The sequence below is a fragment of the Coptis chinensis genome, chromosome 9, assembly GCF_015680905.1.
Source record: "Coptis chinensis isolate HL-2020 chromosome 9, ASM1568090v1, whole genome shotgun sequence".
Lineage (NCBI taxonomy): Eukaryota > Viridiplantae > Streptophyta > Magnoliopsida > Ranunculales > Ranunculaceae > Coptis > Coptis chinensis.
In genome coordinates, this window is record NC_141464.1 from 38,500,770 (window position 1) to 38,524,203 (window position 23,434).

The 23,434-nt window shown below is 38.0% G+C and overlaps 1 protein-coding gene across 1 annotated transcript in view; it reads right to left on the reverse strand.

The window, feature by feature from the left end:
- Positions 1-944: 944 nt before the first annotated feature.
- CLUB (TRAPP II complex TRAPPC10/CLUB) overlaps positions 945-23,434 on the reverse strand; it is a 37,221-nt gene continuing 14,731 nt past the window's right edge. The window contains exons 10-21 of the mRNA XM_086584675.1: positions 22,880-22,970; positions 15,794-15,948; positions 15,474-15,687; positions 13,072-13,617; positions 12,737-12,949; positions 11,314-11,704; positions 11,108-11,198; positions 10,938-11,022; positions 7,256-7,445; positions 2,575-2,870; positions 1,664-1,754; positions 945-1,446 (exon numbers count right to left, since the gene is read on the reverse strand). Of these exons, the coding sequence (XP_086440801.1) occupies positions 1,271-1,446; positions 1,664-1,754; positions 2,575-2,870; positions 7,256-7,445; positions 10,938-11,022; positions 11,108-11,198; positions 11,314-11,704; positions 12,737-12,949; positions 13,072-13,617; positions 15,474-15,687; positions 15,794-15,948; positions 22,880-22,970 (2,539 nt within the window). The 3' untranslated portion in view covers positions 945-1,270. The remainder of the gene's footprint in view (positions 1,447-1,663; positions 1,755-2,574; positions 2,871-7,255; positions 7,446-10,937; positions 11,023-11,107; positions 11,199-11,313; positions 11,705-12,736; positions 12,950-13,071; positions 13,618-15,473; positions 15,688-15,793; positions 15,949-22,879; positions 22,971-23,434) is intronic.

Genomic DNA, 23,434 nt, shown 5'->3' on the forward strand with positions numbered 1-23,434 from the left:
AAATTCCAACTCCACTAAAAATTGAAGGTGACTAGCAATATAAACAAATAATGAAGAATATATGTAATTCGGGAACTAAAATAAAGAAGTAAAGAAAACCAAAACAAACATAACGATGGATATGATAAAACTAGCTACTGCACCACTGTCCCGTTTTCTCTAAGATTGGCACCGATCAACCTTGGTGTTTGTCTCAACAACTTGGCCAATAACCTGAAGTGAAACAACATGAAAATGAGCAAATAATGAGCATAGCACACCAATATGACGGTGAAGAGAACCACTGTCCCGTTTTCTCTAAGCATCAGTTTGCCCTTCTCAGTATACCTGCCTTTCCAAAGATCAGCAATATATTTCATTGTTAAAGCGAAAAGGAAATTCACCAAAATGAACAAAGCCGAAAGTAGAATTCTCAAGGCGTTCAAATTCTGAAACGGAGTAGCACGAGAGAATATCATATTTGTGATCCACACCTCTAAAATGATCGTCCTCTTTAACTAGCTAAAATAACAAAAAGGAGACTAAAAACCAGCTTCTGAAGTCACACCTATAGAAAGAATGCTACTGTGAATCTATGAAACCCTTCTTCTGCCTTTTTTGTTTTTTGTTTTGGTCCGGTTCTAAATAATTTGGTTGGGCTGATCCTTCATTCCTTCCCCACTACCACGCTATGGTCGCTATGTTAGTCACCTTTTAACTCCTTAACTCCAATCTGTTGCTTAGGTTAATTTCCACGTGGGATGCTTAGATAGCTTGTATCATGGTTGAAGTACACACTCACACAATGTATTACACTACTAATTTCCCAATTGAGGCTGCTAGATTAAAATCGTACAGTTCCATACTATATTGTGTTTCTCTTTACTTCTTTAGAGGGGTGGTCTCTTGCACATGACATTATCACATTTGAAATGTTGAATAGTTCTTATGCGAAAAGATTCCAATAAAACAAAAACAAAAATTGCCAATATATAATTCCTCTCCCATGTCCCTGTGTAACGCATACAAAATTACAAACCCAGTATTCTGTCATATAATACCACTTTCTCTTGTTATACAGATTAAAATTATTTTAAGGCTCCCTATACATTCAACAGAATAACTTGAGAATTCATAAATTTGGATGACATCCAGCTCACGAGCACATGCATTTGGATTCTTTTCCTGCGGCATTTTGAAAATCCTAAACTAAATGAGCACTATCACCTTCCCTTTAACTAGAATTATCTTCCCTGGAGTGAGCGATCTGAAAAGACTAACCACATCAGCTTCAGGTTGCGATGCAAAACGAGGAGCTGAGAGTTGGAGGCATGACACAAACCAGGTGCGGCCCAGCAGGGTTGCAGCTTATATTCGCTTTGTCAACATTAGGCAGTGCAAGTTGTGGAGGACGAACATATCCAGACACCAGGGGCACACAAATAATTGAGATAACAATCCTTGAACCTGCATCATTTTAATTGTACTTCGACTGCTTAGATGTGTTTAAATATTAAGCCTGGTTGGGTAGACCAAATACTTCAATTCACGTTTTGCAAGCTACAAAATCATGGATTCTACATCTTCAAACTGTGTTGATTGCAAGAATGACACAGGAACCAATTGCACAACTTAAGTAGCTTGTAGGCTAGCGGAAAAGTTCACTCGTCATAAATCTACCAACCTTGCTTTTTTGCGAAGGAAACATGGCCTTTCTTTCTCCCAGCTATCATCCAAGTCTCAGCATTTGCATTGAGTTCATAAAACACCTCATCCTGTTCAACAAGAAGTACCAGAACCTCAAAAAGATGAAGTACCTAAGTTCTTTAGACACAGATTCCTAAAGTTGTCGTCATGTGTTAAAACTCTTTAAGTTTAAATTTTAAGAATAAGATATTAACTGAATAAAGAAATCAATTTCCAACTTGAGAAGAACATTTAAGGAATTGAGGTTGCTGAGTCCAGATGTTATTTCAAATTGAATATTACTGGTATGTTACTATGAGGCATGTGATGGAAGGCTAGGGACCCTACCCTCGAATCCAATCAGGCTGTTTAACGAAGAGAGGGTTGAGACCATGGAGACACTCGAAAGGAAACAAGTTTTTTCTAGTATACTGGACTCTTTGTTTCCTTGGACAGATGCAAGAAAGGCTACGAGGAGATATGTGGAGAAGCTACCAACAAAAACCAGTTGACTGTATAGACTCCTAAACTAAGTTACCGACTTACCACAATTTGAACGGTAATAATACTTGACAAACCAGTTGACATGTAGGATTCAAGTTTTTATATACTTGACAAAGTACCAAGAATCAGAAGTTAAGACTTAGTAATAATACATAAATAAACAGCTACAACTCGAAAAACAAGGTTGAACTAAAAGATGCCAAGATTCCAAGAATCAGCTACTGAACGTCCTAGGAAGGAGGAATTTCTCAACAGTGAAAATGTTTGAAACTAGTTTGGCCAACCCACATACAACTACTTTACCTTGACAAAAACAATGACGTGGAGGTGATAGAAGGGGTCATGAAGGCTTCTCCCTACGTCTCTCAAGTAAACTATCAAGAATAAAAGCTTCTCATGACTTACATTTTCAAGGGAAACTGCATGCTCCTCAAAATCCTTTAACCTTTCAACTCTCCATTTCATGCTGATCAGCTGTCCAACTCTGAGGCTACCTGAGAATGGAAGAAAACCAACTGCCAGACATGGGTCAAGCACTGGTCTATGCAGAACAAGTACACTCCTGAAGAGCAGACCCCGTTCATTAGTATCAGATTCAGAAGATTCTACATCCACGGGGGCATGTGCACCAATGGTCCGATCGCCAGTGATTCTGTAACTGATATTTAATATACTACCGTGTTCCAGTACCTCAGTTTCATCTGCGAAAAAAAAAAAAAAAAAAAATAAACTTAAAAGAGAGAATATCCAATTCATTCTATTGAATTAACGGAAACTTATGTTTGTGGAGCTGAAAATTGATGACATTGTGTTTGTTTACCATGTCAGCACTTGACAACGAATTCACATGCTTACCTTACCTACCAAGAAAGAGCTAATGCACCTAGTGCTGACTCAAAAAACAAAAACAGCCAAACTATATAGCAAAATGCAGTATGCAAAAACGTTTGAGACTTCAGTAGATACCTTCTACACTTATCCTTGATATGTAAGCAATACTATCGCATATGAGAAATCTCATCTTTGAGAGACTTTTAACAACAGAAACCATTTGTTAGGGGCGCAATACAAAAGCTTATATCAGATTTTCTGTGTGTATGCATAATAATCTCCATAGATGTGTATGACAAATTACACAATGTTAGGTTAAGAGAAGAAGAGACAAACAGATAATAAATAAATAAACTTGAAGAACAAACACTTCAATTCAATTTGATAATCATAATGGTTGATTACAAAACAGTAGACAAGCCATATTGGATATGGTTCCTAGGACTCCAAGCATTTGCGAATAGAAGCTAATTCCAATTCTAGTTGGACACAAATTTAGAAATTACTACTCTTAAAAAAACCTCTTCTAGAACATAGAAGAAAAAAAAAATTCTATTTTTTGTGCAACTATAGCATAGGTATATTGTCCTACATAGGCCTCTCAATGGGTTTTGATAACCCGATAACCGACCCAAACCAAACTGATAAAAAGCGGTTTGGGTTTTGGTAATTCGGTTTCAGTTCGGTAATGGGTTCAATTTTGAGTTTCAATAAGATATTGGTTTGGTTTTGGGTTTGCCTTCCACTGAACCGATATAAAATAGCATTTTAGTACTATTTAAGATTAATTTTGTATAGATTTTATCAATTGTGTGGCTGAAATTAATCGATTTAATTTAGGATTTAATTGATTTTATAGTTTTCCATTTGGGTCAGTTCGGTTTCGGGTACCCAATTATCTTATCGGTTCGGTTCGGATTTTCCAGAATCCGACCCAAACTGATCCATTGACAACCCTAGTCCTACATTAGTTAAAGTATTAGAATTTCTTCTTTGGATGTCATCTTCCAGGTCTGCACTAAAAAAGGTAGGACTGGGAAGTCATTGGAAGAGTTTATGTACGTGTAATTTTGAGATAGAGTGAGGAAACCATGACAAAATGGGGATTAAGTATACTAATAACAACCTCGCTAATAAATAAATAAATAAATGCAAACTCAAATTAGTTTTGGAAATGGGGTTGTAACTACCATGTATGCTACTTTCACACTTGTTCTTGAAGAGTAAAAATCTAATTGTGTCGGAGAGAAAATGGGTTCTTTAAGAAGATTATGTTGATGACTTTGAGAAATAAACAAGAATAGATGAATTTGTTTGTTTGGATTCAGGGGCATTTTGATCATACAAGAAAAGAACCTTTCGCAAAACTAAATGGCCTCTGGCAATAAGAGAAGAGTAGAGTATATATATACCAAAACCAAAAACTCATATGGATCAATAAATTTTAACAACCAAAAACACAAATACAAATACAAAATATAATACATGGTAAAATGGTTTTCGCCATCCCTAACTAAAACACTACATGTAAATTTTTTTAATATCACTTGCATATTAATCTTTTTTTATCGATAAAAGAATGTATGTATATATACATAAAAGGAGCCAAAAAGGAAAATAGAAAAAACTAAAAAAAGCAAGCACGAAAAGCGTCTACTGCACAGTAAAAAGAAACTCCCCAAAAAGACTAAACAAACGAGAGCATCTAAGTTAAGGCAGCTACGATTCTCTAAGTCGACTGCACTCTCTCCCTTCCTAAGTCCCACCTAGCTACTCCACCACTCTGCTTTCGAATAACTTCCAACACCCTTTTAATATTCTCCTTGTACTTAGAAGTGTTAATACTGCATTGTTCTCCAAAGGTAAAGAATTCCTCTTCATTTTCTATCCCCAACCTTTGTGACACTCCACCATAGCACATGTTTCCTTCCCCTCCCTATCTCTCTTCCTACCTTATCAATCTAGATATCACCTCCTTGCACCGTCTTGTCTACTTCCCTATTTAGCCTATTTTGCTGCCAATTTTCTGCTTTTGTCTCCATAATTCTCACTTTTCCTCACTTTTTTATTTTCCCATCGCAGATAGGATTCTCTTCTTGAGAATATTGTACTTTTGCTCAACCCTGATACACCGTAACCACCTTCCCAAGATCAGTTATCCTCCCACCTCTTGCCTCATTGTTAGAGTTCTAAGAAAAATCTCCCAAGGGGAATTAAGGACTGCCCAAGGGACTTTTTAGGAAGTTTCTATTATATAAAGACTGTTCTTCAGTCCGTAAGGTCTTGGTCAGTATGGGCCTTTGGATTCAGTACTTCTGCCACTAAATACACACACTTTTTAGGGCGAATGTTTCTATCTTGCGCACAGTTATATATAAAACCAAATCTAAAAATACCTTATACTCTTTTCTCTCTTCTTCTCCACATTTGTTTCTTCTTCTCTTTTTCAATAACAAAACTATGATTTTATTCACATATTGAAGTTTCTATAACTTTTCTATCCCCAGTTGGCTGTTCACATTACCTCCTTATTTCTCCCTTCAAGTTTTCATTTGGGCTGGATCTACATGGGGGGGATTTGCTGCTCTTGCCCTTGTATACCAGATTTTTTTACTCCTTACCCTGTTTCTTCGACTGGACTTTGTATTGGTCTCTCTTGTGACTTATGTTCTCTCTGCCACCATTATTCACCGCCTGTGGGATTAGATTTCCACCCCAGATGTGACCATTCATCTGTCCAGTATTAACTTGGATTAAGGCATTAAATTGAGGATACTCACGCCGAATCCTCGAGGAGCTCAATGCAAAGACCTCCAAACCCCTTTATAGACAATGCTCAAAACTGTCATTCTCCATTATTTGGAAACAGTTAGAAAACTTACATGCACCTATATCTTCCTTGACAAAAACAGAACTGTGGTCAAGGAATTTGAATAAGGTCATAAATAGTAAATCAATCATCTACATTTAATAATATTTTTTACGGTTAGTTATATATATTATCAGCAAAACAATATTTTATAATAATAATAATGAAAATGTAGTGTGAGAGATTCACACTACCAGAATTACATATATAGGCTAGCCCTCAACCAGAGTCCCATCTAAAAATGAGGTCTTCCAATTTCAAACCTCTAACATTATGTAAGAAAGACACCCATGCCCACATAAGTGTTTTACATTTGACAATAAGCTGCTGGACATCCCTGGACTCATCATCGAAAGTTCGACGATTGCATTCCAACCATACGGACCATGTAAGTGTGTGAGCTATAACCTTTTCCAGTATCCGACCGGCAGTGGAGATTATACCATCTGGCTTGCAGTTGAACTGCCCCATCAGACCTTGTGATGTGTCACCATGACACTTCAGAGAATGCATGAAATAATCCCAAGGACACTAAGTTATATTAACATGGGTAAATGTGTTAGGATACTGAATGTCGAAGACGGCGACCAATATGAAGTAGGACATGTTGACAAAGCTAAGTGGGGAGGAAAAAAACTACTTTTCTGTACATACACAACTATTTCTTGGGGTCAAGAAAATACCAAGTACCTCCATACAAATAAATTACTATGCAACTGGTGCATCGTGGAGTTGTGCTATGTTAATAAATTGTGTTCCTAGACTTGTAGAGTTTAAACGATACCATGGTTTGAAATCATAGGCTTAATGCATCCGTGTATTCGACACGTAGTGTCTTCACCCCTGGCTCGACCCTTCATCTTGTATTCAATATGCATACAAAAGCAAAATAGAGGATCTAGCAACAGTTTTCTATTATACACAGTGATAACGCATTGTGCTATTGCCTGACCGTTTTATGTACTAACTGAAACTAAAACTACCAACAAGGCAACAAACATAAATGTAGTGATGCATGGACAAGCTCAGTCCGCAAGATTCTTTTGTCAACAGAGCAAATGATGTCTGGTTTTAGGTCTCGGAACTGCACTGTACTGATGTGCGCCAAGCTTCCTTCACTCCAAATCCAATTTTGGTAAGTATCTAACAATTGTTCTTATTATCAATGCATCGGGATTGATAATACATCAGTTGCAATATCACCGTTGGAAACAAAAGAACGAGATGGTATGTGTAATCGTATGATTGCTAATCACACTTTTGTTCACTATAAATTAAGTGTTCACTAAAAGGATTTGAGACTGTGTCGGAAGCTATTACATTAGTTCATTTCCATTTATTTTCTACTTTTTGACATATTTTACTTCATTAGTTATTGTAGCTTACCTTCAGTAGTCACACTTCCTAAGCGAATTCCAAAAAGGATTCCTGCTCTCGATGACGGAGAGATGACAAGTGGGAAGAAGCTTGAACTTGGCCTCCCATCGCCTTGCCCCATATGAACAAATCCAGGTTGAAGATCCAGCCAAGCATCATGGATCGTCAAGGTGGCCTTTACTTGGGAGTGTAGTGTGACCTTCAGTAAATGAAACAAACAGAAGCTTTAGAAATAAAATTCGTCAAGGGGATGACAGAGTTTATGAACACGTTCGCTAGATTTTTTTTTTTTTTTATCAGCAAAACAAAATTTTATATTAATAGTAATGAAGATGTAGTGTGAGAGATTCACACTACTAGAAATACATATAAATGCTACCCCTCAATCACAGACTCCCATCTAAAAATGAGGTCGTCCAATTTCAAACCTCTAACACTAGGTAAGAAAGACACCCATGCCCACATAAGAGTTTTACATTTGACTATAAGCTGTTGGACATCCCTAAACTCATCATCAAAAGTTCGACGATTGCGTTCCAACCATATGGACCATGTAACTGCGTGAGCTATAACCTTTGCCAAAATCCGACCGGTAGTGGAGATTCTACCATCTGGCTTGCAGTTGAACTGCCCCATCAGACCTTGTGATGCGTCACCCCGACACTTAAGAGAATGCATGAAATAATCCCATATAATTTGTGTAATTTCACAATCCATGAATAAGTGCTGAATAGTTTCCTCCTCTTTAGTACACATGACACACCTGTTAACTAGGATTTTGCCTCTCTTTCGAAAAATTATCGCACGTCAAGGTGCTCCCCCAGCATAAAGCCCAAACAAAGAATGAGACTTTGGTTGGAACTCTATTATTCCAAACTTTGCTAAATGGAAAATTAAGGACTCCCAAGTGCAAAGCTTGTATCCTCTTTTCCTCGATCAACTCATACATTGACTTCGGAGTAAACGGTTGAACCTTCCCTGACCACTTCCATTTATCATGATCTTCATTAACCCTTTGAGTAGCAAGCAAATCCAGAAACTCACAGATTTGTAGTAGCTCCCTATCGAACAAATTCCTTCTAAATTTCAGATCCCACGATTGTACACCATTATCCCATATAACGTGTTGCTGAAAAGTCCCAGACTTGTTACTAGAAATGACATACAAATCTTTGAAACGTTCTTTTAGAGGCATTTGCGAGCACCACTTATCATCACATAACATAATTCTTTCTCCGTTTCCAAGCTTGAAACTTAACTCTCTCTCTACCATATCTTTGTGATTCATGATTCCTTTCCAAAGATTGCATCCTTTCCAAAGACTGCATCCATGTGATTGGCTGACTTTTTTCGTGAACCATCCTGTTCCGACAACTCCATATTTATCCCTGATCACATCTTTCCACAAACCCTCTTCTTCACTACCAAAACGCCAAATCCACTTAGAAAGCAAAGAGGCATTCACATCTCGAATACGTCTAAAACCAAGTCCACCATACTGTTTTGGAAGGCATACTCTTTCCCAAGATATCAAATTATAACGTTGCACCTCATTTGTCGTACCCCAAAGAAAGTCCCTCATCATTTTCTCAAGTAATTCGGCCACCGATACTGGAATAATGAGTAAAGAAAGAAAGTAGACGGGCATACTAGCAAGTGTGGACTTGATAAGGATAATCCTACCTCCTTTTGACAAAAATTTGCGCTTCCAAATAGCTAATCTTTTGCTGCATCTTTCAATGACTGGGTTCCACATACTTTTGGCCTTATACCCGGCTGAAATAACGGTAACCCGGATATGATGATGGTAATGAACCAGTCCTACAGCCCAAAACCATGGCCAAAGCATCCAAATTGGGGATGTCATTCACTCCATATAGGTTAGTCTTACTCAGATTAACATGCAACCCTGAGACCGCGTCAAACCACATTAGGATAGCCTTTAAATTGAGCACTTGGTCTTCTCTAGCATCAAAAAAGAAGATAGTATCGTCGGCGTATTGGAGTATGGGAATACCCGGACTTGTAGCTGAAGCTTTAAACCCCATAATCATACCATTGTCTTGAGCTTTGAATACCATCCTTGTTAGTGACTCTGCGACAAGCACAAACAACAATGGGGATAGAGGATCTCCCTGTCGCAGGCCCTTTGTGCTAGTGAAGAATCCTTCAGGGATGCCATTGACCAGGACTGAAAAGTGTGTTGTAGATAAACATGCTTTGATCCACCGTCTCCATTTAATTCTGAAACCATATCTACCCAGCAAATAGTCAATGAAGGACTAGCTTACACTATCGAATGCTTTCGTAAAATCAATCTTACAAATCAGTCCAAGATCACCATTCCTTCGACGGGCATCAATAAGTTCATTTGCTATCAAAACCGCATCTTGAATTTGTCGTCCCTCTAAAGATGATCCTTGATATGCCCCAACCAGTTTGTGCATCACACTCTTAAGCCAAAGTGTTAACACTTTAGCTATGATCTTATACACTCCACCCAGTAAGCTGATAGGTCTGTATTCCGCCACTGTAGCTGCCCCATCCACTTTCGGAACCAATGTGATAAAAGTAGAATTGAATCTCCAGTTAATAAATGAGTTTTCCTGCAGTTCACGGACCACCTCCATGACAGAATCTTTCATAAAGTGCCAGCAACTTTTGTACACTATCATTGCAAATCCATCTGGTCCAAGAGATTTTTCACCTGCTAAAGAGTCGAGAGCCCTTTTGACTTCATCTTCCTCAAAGTTCCTCTCCATCCATACAGCTAGTTCCTCCTCTATACACGGTAACTCTAGCCCATCAAGAGTAGGTCTGTCCAAACATTCCTCTTTGTATAGGCTGGAATAATAATCAACAATGTGCTTTTTCATTACCACCTGATCTTTAACCCACTGGCCATCAATTTTTAATTTTGTAATCGAATTGCTATGAAAACGAGCATTAGCAAACCGATGGAAATAGCCTGTGCACCTCTCCCCTTCCTTGTTCCATTTAGTCTTTGCCCTTGAAAACCAATAAGTTTCTTCCCTGTTCAGCTGTTGCTCCAATATCTTGTTTGTTTCATCTTTAAGAACAAGTTCCTGGTTAGAGAGATCCATTTGTTCCTCTTTTTGTTCCAGCTCACCCAATATTTTCTGACATTCCTTAATTTCCAGATCAATTCTACAGAACTTATCCCTATTCCATTCTCGCAATTTGAGTTTCAAATGCTTAAGCTTCTTATTAAAGACGAACCCCAGTAATCATGACAATCTCAAATATCTCCCAGTAACATAACAGTATCAGAAAAGAACCTCTCGTGATTCCATGATTCTGTTGTCTGTTTCAGTATGGTTAGAATAAACAGTGTTGAGTCTAACACGGAAATACTCCAGTGGCTCAATGAAGAGATGATGTCGTCTACAGATCATGTGGTACATCTCTTTTTATCGGTTGGACTTACCAAAATGTAACCCCTACACCTCAACCCTCTCCCACTCCCCCACCCCCTCCGCTCCAGGTGAAAGGGAAATGTGGGAAGTGTGAGGGGGTGGGGGCAACCCTCCAAGGCTTGACCAGAGGACCATTGGACACCTTCACAATTGATTTCACAAGTCACGAACAAGACATTATCCCATGCTTTTTAATGTGACATACTTGACGAACTCATTATATACAAACAGATGAGGAGTTCAAAACATAATACCTGGAGAAGTAGAGTACCATCATTGCACTTATCTACAACACGTGTACTCACATGAAAAGGGTCTGTGAAATGCACAGCAATAGTCCTGTCATTGTGATAAGTTTCACGATGAAGTGAGTGAGTAAATTGCTTAAACGTAACTTCATATGAGAGAATGGAATAGAAAATACCTTTCAAATATCTGGTTGTGGGATATGCCAAATTCAAGCTTTAGAGCTATTGTCCTCATTCCATCTACAATACTCTGTCTCTGGGAAACAACTGCACATTATAAACTTATAATAAAGATTAGTCAATTAGATGATTGAGCAGTTGGGTTCAACAAAATCCATGTGTATAAATTTGAAGAGCCATAAATAAACAACCCACTTCTAACCTGATGATGTTCCTCTAGCGAGCTTCTTGTCAATGGCAAGGACTGGGAACCACAAAATAGATGTGGTCTCATTGGCCCAATCTGGCAACTGGACCTTGCCATCTTTCAGTGTCAACTGTGTAAATTCTTTAGTAGCAGCTAACCCATCGTCTCTAGCATCCTCAGTGATCCCAGTGTGAACACTGCTCTGCAACACCTTATTGTAGGTTTCTATCTCCATAACATGTGAGTCCTCAATCTTCAAGCCTGGACCAGTATCTATATGCAAGACAGCACCTTTGAGGGAGTAGTAAATAGGCCTTATTATTAGTCCAATCCACTGAGGCTCATTCATTAAGAAAGCTGATGAAATAGCTGCATTGATATCAACTAGAGGCCTTGGCTTGAATACCTAATATAAAAAACACTCTATTAGAAGAAGTGGGAAAAAAAAATTATCCTAGACTAGATCTGCCGCATATCTAATAAGTGCTTCCCACTAAGTTCATATGCAAACAGTGACACTAGAATGAGAGATACTAATACCACTTAGTTACGAAAATTCAAGATACAGAGAGCAATGCTACCACATACTTCGTAAATGGTACTTGGAATACCTAATAAAGAATCTCTATTAGAAGAAGTGGAAAAAAAAATTATCCTGGATTACATCTGCAGCAGAATGAGAGATACAGATACCACTTAGTTACGAAAATTCAAGATACAGAGAGTTATATTGGCGGAAGCTTCAACAATGGATGAACATCAATTATGATTAATATAACAAACACCTAAACTAGGGTTTAAACCTTCAAACATGAAGAAAGAAATAATATTCAATAACAACCATCTAACAATGAAAGCCTAGATGCCTTTATATAAGAAAACAACTACTAAATCCGATTGGATTCCAAATAGGAAACCATCCTAAATCTTATTCCTAATTGAATTAGGAAACCAATGAAAATAGAAGCTACTAATTAATTAATCAATCCATGCTCATGCATCAGTTATGCTACCACATACTTCATAAATGGTGCTTGGATACATCAAATGATTGTGATATTTTGGTGAGCACTTCAATATAGTGTACCCATATCTTGCTGAGGTGCCATATCCAAGTTACATAGTTTAGTAGTATGCTTAAATATTAGTTCCAAGCTAGGTATCTTTCATTGTGATCATGGCATGTTAGATATGGCATAAAACAACACGCTAAATATGCACTTCCACTGACAAATATGGAAATGATGTTATTGCAGAAGTGGCCTACCCAGAGAGTATACAATAATAAAATACAACCTACAATGGTCATGGCATCCTACATATGGCAAAACAGCCCATTGCAGGCTTCAATGAGTAGAGACATAAAGGTAAAACTCATGTAAATCCCAAGTTTATGAGTTTCTGCTATCCCATATCTTAACATTTGTTCAGACATTACCTTTAATATAGGTCTGGTTGGTTTCTCATAGCTCATAAAATCATCACTGTCTGCTGGGCCGCCTTTGGAGAAATTGTGTGATCTAAACCTCAAATTTCCAATTTGCCCAGTAAGAACACCCAACACGTAGGAACCTGGTTTTTGTGGCTGTATAGCAAGCATAATATTGTTCCTGCCAGGCTTAAGTATGGTAACGGTTGAACTTGTTATTGCCTGGAAAATGAGGTTGAAGAAAGGTGAATAACTTTGTAGATGCAGAATAATGCAATCGATATGAACTTTTTCATTAGTTATTATAATGGTAAGACTTCAGAGTTAGCATAACCGCAACATACCTTAACACCCTCATCAGCACTATATGTGGCTGTCAGTGTGAGACTAAGTGATTCCAAAGTTATATCATCAGGAAAGCCACTCCAGACTGTCACAGATAGTGTCCCTGGATCCCCATCACATAGCTCAAGTGGGGGACCAGGATTTCCAGAAAACGTTATTAATGATGATACATCAAGAGGTACAGGGTGCTTCATTTCACTATGAGCAAGCCGAACAACTTCAGACTGAAATGCTTGGCGTTCCTTTGGCAAGAATAAGCCTTTGTCTAGTGACAGCAATTTCACACAAGATGAGAGATAACCAGCTTCATCTTTGAGTATCTTCTGACACTCCGCTAAGTTGGGAAGGACTTCTGCCAACAGGTCTTGCCATCCTTCACCGGAATAAAGAGCACAAACCTTCTCATATGACTTTGCAGCTAGATCAAAATTTCCATGTTTATAGTAAACTGCTGCAATCTCACCATCAAGGACAACTCCGTGTCTTTTCCACCAAGAATGGTGGTAATTATCAGCTGCACCTTTTGTAAGATCCAGATATTTTTGCTGGCACAAGCAGAAAAGTTAATGTCAAGTTGTCAACTTCTTTATACTACACCTGCTAATTCTATGAAAAAAAATAGCAGACCACACATACCTACAAGATATTTAAATATTTAGTGGAGACAAAAAAGAATTTCAAGGGATTCTCTCCTAAGAGCTAACCTATACACACAACAAAAGATGAGAATAAGGTCCGTATATATCATTTTCTTATATAGATAACTTTACCCACGGGTCAACATAAATAATTAGGAGTTAATTTCAGCCGTCATGTTACCTTTTGCTATGTGGGCTTTGTGGCTGGAAAGGAACAGGAAACACTTTGATGGATGTGCGACAACTATGGCATAGGTGATTGTAGCAATCAAAGGATTTGTCTTTCTATGGTCGAAGTATTGGGAGGAGTGGACAGATACATTGTTCGGGTACTTTACGTTTAGATGGGGTTCCTTGCTCGGCCATGCATGATCGCATCCTGTTGTTTTAGTTTTCTCTCACAGCTGTAACTTTTTTTAGTATCGCTCTTGTATTTGTCTTTCCCTTTGTTGTATTTGAGTGGGATATCTCATCCTACGAAGTTTGACTTTATATATATATACAGTCCCACTCTTAGAAGTACGTACTTTTTTAACTTAAAATAAGTACGTAAGTTAAAACTTCACTTAGAAAATGAATTCAAACCTAATATTTTGTGGATATGATGTACTCACCATAAAGATCGTCTCCACAAAATTTCAGGTCATTTGGAAACATCTAACCTAGATAAAAATTGTTGTCATCTTTAAAAATAAATCTAACGATCTAGAAATGTCAAGTTTTTGCAATCATCTTTTGCCTAGGTTAGAGGAATCCAAATGAGCTAAAATTTTGTAGAGATGATTTTTATGGTGAATACATCATATCCACACAAAAATAGGTTTGAATTCATTTTCTAGGTGAAGTTTTAACTTACATACTTATTTTAAGTTAAAAAAGTACGTACTTCTTAAAGCGGGATTGTATATATATATATACACACGCACATCACAAAAAAAACAATTTACAGCCGTCTCCCCACCCACACAATATGAACTGCACAGGTATAAGTTAAGATCTAAAAACCCAAGTTTGTGCTTGTGTTAACAGGTTACCCAAAAAAGAAAAAGGAAAAATAGCTTAGGAAACATGGATCAAAACTATTTTTCAAGGATCAATCCTATTTTTCAAACACATCATACAACTTAATAAAACTATAATGGCTTCAAAGGCCCGACATAAAAAACTTCCATTTTTCTAAATGAACATCTCTTTATCCCCACCATAACATCTTTAGCCTCACGAAAACTTTTTCGTCCCCATCGTTGTCTCACGAGAAATCAAGAGACAATTTCCATGCGAAGAAAAAGAATATTGTCTCCCCAAGAAATTAAAATTTTCTTGTATTGTATAAACATTAAAGAGGAAATTTTCTTAAGTGGAGACAGAAAAGTCTCGCTCATGTCATGAATTGTCAAAAAAGGATCTGTAATCATGATATGTTTTCAGGAGATGAAGATGGTAGAGTAGGTATTATACAACATTTAAACTTAATGGAACTGAACAGGCTCTAGGCTCTTGCAGGTCACTTCATTTGATAGCTGTAGAAAACTATTAGCTAAAGTTCCAGTCTAAATTGAATGCTCTGCAGGGGATATCTGCCCAACCCAAATACAGATGTCATGCGCCAACAGGATTCCGAATCGCAAGATGGAATGGAAACAGATAACAAAGTACACCAAGTGAATATTCACACATTAATGACTCTTTAGATAAAGGAACCATGCAGATAGCCAGAGCAGATTTTCAAACCAATTTAAACAGTCGGACTGCAAAACACTTGCCTCAAAGTTCTGGAGAGTTGACAGACACTTCCATAACTCAGGATCAGATATTGTATTCCGCAAAGCGTGCTCAGCAGCAACATGAATTTCAGAGAGTCTCATAGGTCGGTCAAGCGAGCTCTCAAAATTTCCTGGGGAAGAATTAGTTCGTGACATAGAACTCGCATGACCTTTATTTGATGGGGGTGTCCTCAAAGATCCATCCAAACCTAAGCTGTCCAAATATCGACCCACCAATAAATATGAGAATCAAAAGAGAAATAATCCAGACACCATTAACAACAATAGCACCATCAGCATGATGGCTACTTTTTCATTACCCATCAGCGAAATTTGTACTTAATTCAAGCATATTTCCAACAGAAAGAGAAGCCCGTCGACGGTTGGCCTCTCGCAGAAGTAGAGAAGGTTCTAAAGGCAAAGCCTTCCTCTGGATACCAAAGTGCTTGGGTCTAGTATTTGCTTGAAGAATCATCTGCAAACATAACAAAGCATAACCCTAAGTGAGTAAGATGGGAAAGAATATAACACCAAAAAGTATAATATTAGTAATAAATCTACCGCTTAAAGATCAATGGAGAAGTGTATCACATAATCAGGTCAATGCGTTATTTAACTGATCTGAGACTTGAGTTCTTAGGTAACATCATTAACGAAATAAGTATATTCTCACAAAACACTGAAAAATAATGATAATATTTGAAGAGCACATGCACCTAGGTGTGTGGCTGTGTGACTAGGCTAATGTTTTTTACAATACGTAGGAATCAGGAACTATGCAGTTAAAAGGGCCCAAGGCAGTAGCCCATACCTGCCACATTTCCTAATGAACTACATGTCTGCATCAATGTATTAAGTGCACCTGCCTTGGATATGTGCCTGGCCTTGAGCCAGGTTCATCATGAGCCCATAGATAGAAGCAGTAGAGATGACAATATTAAAAGATTTTTATTTTATGTTTTTGATAATACTCAATTCATTTCATTTCGTTCAGTTTAAAATAATTACATGTTACAAGTTACACATAATGATCTTAGGTGGCAAGAAGCAACTCAATCTTACCGAAACATACTCGTAACTTCGTAGGTTAGAAGAGTATCGCAATTATAGATAAAATCTATGTAACCCACTCCCCAAAATCTTTGACAAACATTAGCTCAGTCAGACAAAAAAACTTGACCTCTTCTACTATCTTGTGTAGTTCTTTCTCCTTCTGTTCTAAGATCCTCAAGTTTCTCTCCTTCTGTTCTAAGATCCTCAAGTTTCTCTCCTTCTATAAAGTCAGTCACCTTAAGAATATATTTTGGAGATTTGAAAACATATATTCTGGGTTATCTTCAATGATACCCATTTCTAACACTTACAAACTCCTCAAACTCATTATCTCCTCTCTTCTTTTCCCAAAACAAAATACTGAAACACATACTAAAATATTGTTTGTTTTTACCAGGTATAAACAATAATTTTATTAACTACGATGTAATGTGATAGAGAAAATCACATAACACCTAAACCCAAAAGATTATTACATTTACATCCACCTACAGACGACAGCATCATAAAAGATGTCCCTTATATTAGGAAAAAAAATAAAAATAAAAATATCCAGACAATGACCTTGATACTGCAGAGAACATGATCGAATGGCTCCCCTTTATCATCAAATACTCTACTACTTCTTTCGAGCCATACTCCCCAACAAATCGCATGAAACTGAACACCCCACAAAAGACGCTCAATGCGAGATAGATTATCACACTTCTAATTATTAAGAACATTCACAATTGAACCTGACAAGATCAGATTGCTCCAAAAGACACAAGAAACCACCTCCATATCCTAAAGGTGAATAAACAGTGGATAAAAAAGTGTTGAACCGATTCCTATTCACCAACACCTTCCCTCTCTTTTTTTTTGAAGAGGCAAACGATCAATATATATATAAACTATATAAAAGATAATTACAATATAGGATGACATATCCTACTAAGAACCAAAAAATAAAAGACAACAACAAGGAAAAGCAGAAATACAACAGTGATTAAACATCTCGGATGATATCCTCCCAAGAAAAAGCAAAGGACCCGAATGGTATCTCCTTGAACTCCTTCCACCGCTTACACCAAAGGAAAAGCAATCCTTTGATGTGAATAATCAAATATGCAACGTCAAGGTTTCTATCCTCGAAATGTCTCTGGTTTCTTTCCAACCATATACCCCATAGTATCGCAAAGGGAATGATACTCCACAACTTTCTCTTAGTGCGGGTGGGGGACCATAGACTAGACCACATCATCAAAATATCACAAACAGATCGAGGACACACCCAACTACCCAAGAGATTGAACCAGATTGAATAAAATAGTTCCAAATGGCATAAGAAAAAGGGCAAAGGATAAGAGCATGAGCAACGGATTCTCCTGAATCATAGCAAAAAGGGCATAATCATTTTCCTTTTCCGAAGATTGTCAATGGTTAAAATTCTACCCAAAACCGAACACCAAGTGAAAAAAGAAACCCTAGACGGAATTTTAGCCCTCCAAATGAAACTCCAAGGATAAACAAGGTATGATAGGATATGAGGTTGGTTAGGTGAGGCAACAAGGAGGGTTGAATAGCAAGATCTAACAGTAAATATACCTTTGGCATCATAGGCCCAAACCTGTTGATCATCTTCGAGAGTGATATTAGGCGGAGACCCTAATCTCGCCATCAAGGTAGCCAAATCATCAATCTCCCAGTCATTGAATGTATGTATGAGATCAATGTTCCATGAGGCAGTACCATACTACCATCTATCATAACAATAAAATCCCTAACCGGCTGATTCTTCCTGTCTGACATGGCATAGAAGTTCCCAAAATCCCTACTCAAGGCTCTATCCCCATTCCAAACATCCTCCCAAAATCTGACTCTATCCCCTTTGTTGACTTTATAGGAGATATTTTTCCTATAGTCCTCCATTTCTTTCATAATCCCTTTCCACACTCCACACCCATAGGGGATTGTCACATCACGGCTCTCCCACCCAAAAGGACTCAAACCATACCTAGAGACAATAATTCTCCTCCACAATCTCTCACTCTCAATACCGAACCTCCACAACCACTTACTCAAAAGGACACGATTCATAAAACGGGTCTTCTTTATACCTATGCCACCTTGATCCTTAGAAGTACACACCCTATTCCAACTAACAAGATGGTAGTGATGTGCCTCCTCGGAATCGCCCCATAAAAAATCTCTCGAAATCTTATCCAACTAACACTCACTGGTGCTCCAAAGAGCGACATAAAATAAACGGGTAGACTAGACAAGGAGCTCTTAATGAGGACCACTCTACCCCCTTTCGAGAGGTAACAACCTCTCCAAGAAGCCAACTTGTGCTCATATCTCTCTATCACCGGGTCCCAAATAGAAACACACCTATTCGCAGTGCCCAAAGGAAGACCTAAGTAAGACGCCGGAAGAACACCAGGAGAGCACCCCAAGACACTAGCAAGTTTAACCGCACTATTACTCCCTCCTACACAATACACCGTACTCTTAGCAATGTTGATCCTCACGCCCAATACCACCTCAAAACAAGTAAGAAGACCTCTAAGGTATCTAACTTGATTCACCTCATTGTCCAAAAAGATGATTGTGTCATCCGCAAATTGTAAATGGGTGATCTTAATATTGTGTCTCCCCACGGAAAACCCCGACAAAACACCCCACTCATTGGCTCTTCGAATAATCCGACTCAAAGCTTCCACCACAATGAGAAAAAGGAAGGGAGATAAAGTATCACCCTACCTTAAACCCCTAGAACTCTTAAACCACCCCGTGGGAGACCCGTTCACTAAGACAGAAAAAGACGCAAACGAAACGCACTTACGGACCCAACCTCTCCAAAGCCCATCCACCTCATCATATAATCTAAAAAGGACCAACTCACATTATCATAAGCTTTGGAGATGCCCTTCCCTCTCTTTTTAAGATCATCTAAAGTCAAAGTCCTCCCCATTACGAGAGCCCATAAGAAAAAACATACATTTGAAAGCACTTTAGAATTCTAAACCTTATTGTAGGGAAAACCAAAAGCCAGTATGTAATTCAGTAAGCCTCTTACCTTCCAACACATCCAACATAGACTTGGACGTGAAAGAGACATCGCAACCACACCGTCTATCATCAACGTTTCATTAATCCCCTGCTTCCCTATAATCTCAAGAAACGAAGTAACTTGATGCATTTCTCTTTCAAATAGACCTCTTCTGATATTTAAATTCCAATAGTAAAATTGTATTGTTGTTAATGGAGAAGAAGTTGGAGAAAAGGAGGATACATCCTTATTAGTTTTGGCCTTGTATCACTTCAATATATATAGGAAAAATAAGGGTTTACAATAATAGAAACTGCCTAAAATTTTCAAGCCGGGCCGGGGGGGTTTACAATAATAGAAACTGCCTAAAATTTTCGAGTCGGGGGCGCTGCCCCAGAACCCCAGTGGGCCCCTCGCACACAAGTAAAGTTGCATTATAGGACATCTCCCTTAGAGGGCCCAGTCCGCCCCTCGGGAGATGTCCTCTTAGAACTCTAACACCAATCATATTGCCTTCGCTCATAGTAGAGTGTTGCTAAACCGTTCCACGTTTATTATTAGAAATAGTATACATCCCTTGAAGGTTTCTTTCAAAGGTCGATCTAGACACCACCTATGCTCCCAAAAAAAGAACCTTTGAACCATTACCAAACTTGTAACTGATATGTTGCTCCATAAATTTCTTACAACTAATTATTCCTTTCCATAAAGAACACCCAAAAATGTTAGTAGTTCCTTTAGTGTATAATCCCATGGAATCCACCCCTTATTTAGCTCTGATGACGTCCTTGCATAAAGCATGCTCATCATCTCCAAATCCATTTACAAAGAAGTAAAATATTGACATCTTTGACAGGCCTACAACCCAAACCCCCAAGACATTTATGCTACAAACATGTTCCTAAGAAATGAGGTGATACCGATAAGCATCCCCTCGAGTACCCCATTAAAAGTTGCGCATTATCTTTTCAATTTGATTTGCAATACTCATTGGGATAGTAAAGAGTGGGGGGAGATAGATAGGGAGACTAGAGAGAGTTGTCTCAATGAGAATAAACCTCGCCACTTTCAACGAAACTTTCTTTTCCATACTGCCAACCGTTTAGTAAGCGATCAAACACAGGAGCCCACACCAATTTTGACTTATAAGGTGTGGCCAAAGGAAGGCCCAAATGTGGTGCAGGCAAGGAACCCACTTGACAAGTTAATATTTGTTCATAACAGATCGTTCAAGATTAACCTCGAAGACATGACTCTTTCTGAAATTCACATGTAATTCTGAATATAGCCTTCAAATTCATCATTTGATACTCACTAGGATCACTTAACAGATCGTTCAAGATTAACCTCAAAGACAGGACGGTTTCTGAAATTCACATGTAATTCTGAAACTGTCTCAAACCAGAAAAAGATAGCCTTCAAATTCATCATTTGATGCTCACTAGGATCACTTGATACCAGTGTATTATCAGCATACAGTAATATGGGTAACAGAGTCTTTCATTTGCAGCTCTAAACCCGAAAACAAACCACACTCTTGAGGTTCAATAACTAACTTCATGAGAGCTTCAGCAACTAGAACAAAAAGAAGAAGAGAGAGAGGGGGGAACACCCTGCTGCAACCCTTTCAAACTCTTAAAATGGCCCGAAAGTGATCTATTAATTTGAACAGAGAAGTGAGCTGTTGACAAACAAGCTTTGATCCACTTTCTCCATTTTCGACCAAATCCAAATCTTCCTAACAAGTGCTCCAAAAAAAGACCAACTAACACTATCAAACTCCATAGAAAAATCCATCTCACAAACCAGACCCCGGGACACCCATTCTTTTTCTGAAGTCATGAGCTCATTTGCAATCAGAACTTCTTCAAGAATTTGTTTAACTTCAATCGACGCCCCTTGATGAAACAACACAGTGGAGAAAATGACATGCTTCAATCTCAGACAGAGTCATTGCAATGATCTTGTACACACCACCAAGTAAACTAATTGGACGAAAATCAGAAATCATAATCGCACATTCACACCATCTACCTTTAGAACTATAGTAATACCTTTAGAACTATAATAATCAAAATGACATTGGTTATTTTGGCACTGAGGTCTTGCAAAGCATGTTTGACAAAAGGTGTACATGTTCTAGACTTAGTGGCATGCACCTTGGAGGCTAGGCCCCATGGCTATCCTGCATCTTCTGCTTTTGACTAAATTTTCATGGAAGTGTTTTATCTCCGCTGATGGAACTTTCCAAAAAAATTCTCAACTGATCTTATTCTCTTACACAACTCTATATATTTCACATGATTAATACCTCATTAGAAATGACTAGGTCAGTAAATGCTTGATTCCACAATCATTCCTCGTGATAGAAATCAGTTTTCTTAATCCATATTCTTCACTATTCAACTACAATTACCCGAGCACTCCTTATTCCAATCTCTTTGCTTCCGCCATTATACACTTCATCATGATCTTCAAATTTATATAGCTAACACTACCATAATCAAGGATGTTTTACAAGGAAGGAGTCTTGTCCACATCGCCCCACAGATGATAAATTTTAAAATAATGTCCTTCCGATCAAATATGTTCCTTTCATATCACAGAAAGGAGTGCCATCATGAGATCTTTTGTTTAGAGAATCCAGCTTTACTCATTAGTGGAATTCCCTTTTCACCTAAAAGGTATATAACTATATACACTAAGTTTTTAATCATCCTTCTAAAAGGAATTCAAATAGGTTTCCTGTTAGAGTTCTAATCCACCTTTACTCATTAGTGGAGTTCCCTTTTCAGTTCAACTCTTCACCTAAAAGGTATATAACTATATACACTAAGTCCTGTTAGAGTTCCATTTTCCAATGGACATCTCACGAGGGGCTATAGGGCGCATTCACTTCAACTCTTTACCTAAAAGGTATATAACTATATACACTTAATTTAATCATCCTTCTAAAAACAATTCAAATATATGTTCCTGCTAGAGTTCTAAGGGACACCTCCCGAGGGCCTTGCTCCCCCCCCCCCCCCCCCACACACACACACACACACCCCAAAACGTCTTCTCCATTAACAACAATACAATTTTATTTTGCCTTCGCAGGACCACCCTAATGAAGAATGAAGGTCCTCTTGACTTTTGGTAGCACTTCTGCCACTAAAAAGAATATCATATGCAGAAGTGACCACCAAACAGGGATGGAGCTAGAAAAGAAAGCAACAAACAATTTCATTTTATTGTTCATTCTCTAATGACTTCACAAATTCTTTTGAATAGAAGGTATGCAATGATAAACTATAAATCGTATAGACATACTTACCTTATCTTTGTCGAGCACCTCAGACGAAGCATCTGGTGGAAACAAAGGCCAAACTGCTGGCTTGGGCCAAGGTAGCATGCTTAACGCAGCACTGCTCCCCAAAGATAAATGTATCAATAAATAAATTAAGGTCGACATGGCTGTCAAAAATAATAAAAAATAAAAAAAGTCGAACTGTTGAGATCCTTTAAGCCTGTTTGGATATCACATGACACTGAAAGAAAATTGAATTAGATTTCCAAAAGATTAAGTATTCAAAGAACTTTTTGACTGAAACATTAAATGATAGTAGTAATGCCTAGTCAATTCAATCTAGATTATTGAACTACTATAGCATCAAATATACATATTTGCACACAAAGTTCAATTCTTCCATACCATCTAACAATCGAACTCAAACTACTATTATGTATTTTGTCCAAGCTATATACCAACTGGGGTGCACAAAGGTGGTCAAGTTAGGGGAAATCCTAATAACATTGAGGAAGAATATGATCCATGTGTTCACCCCATTTGAGTACAACTGATCAAAAGCATTACTCAGATGCATCCAAA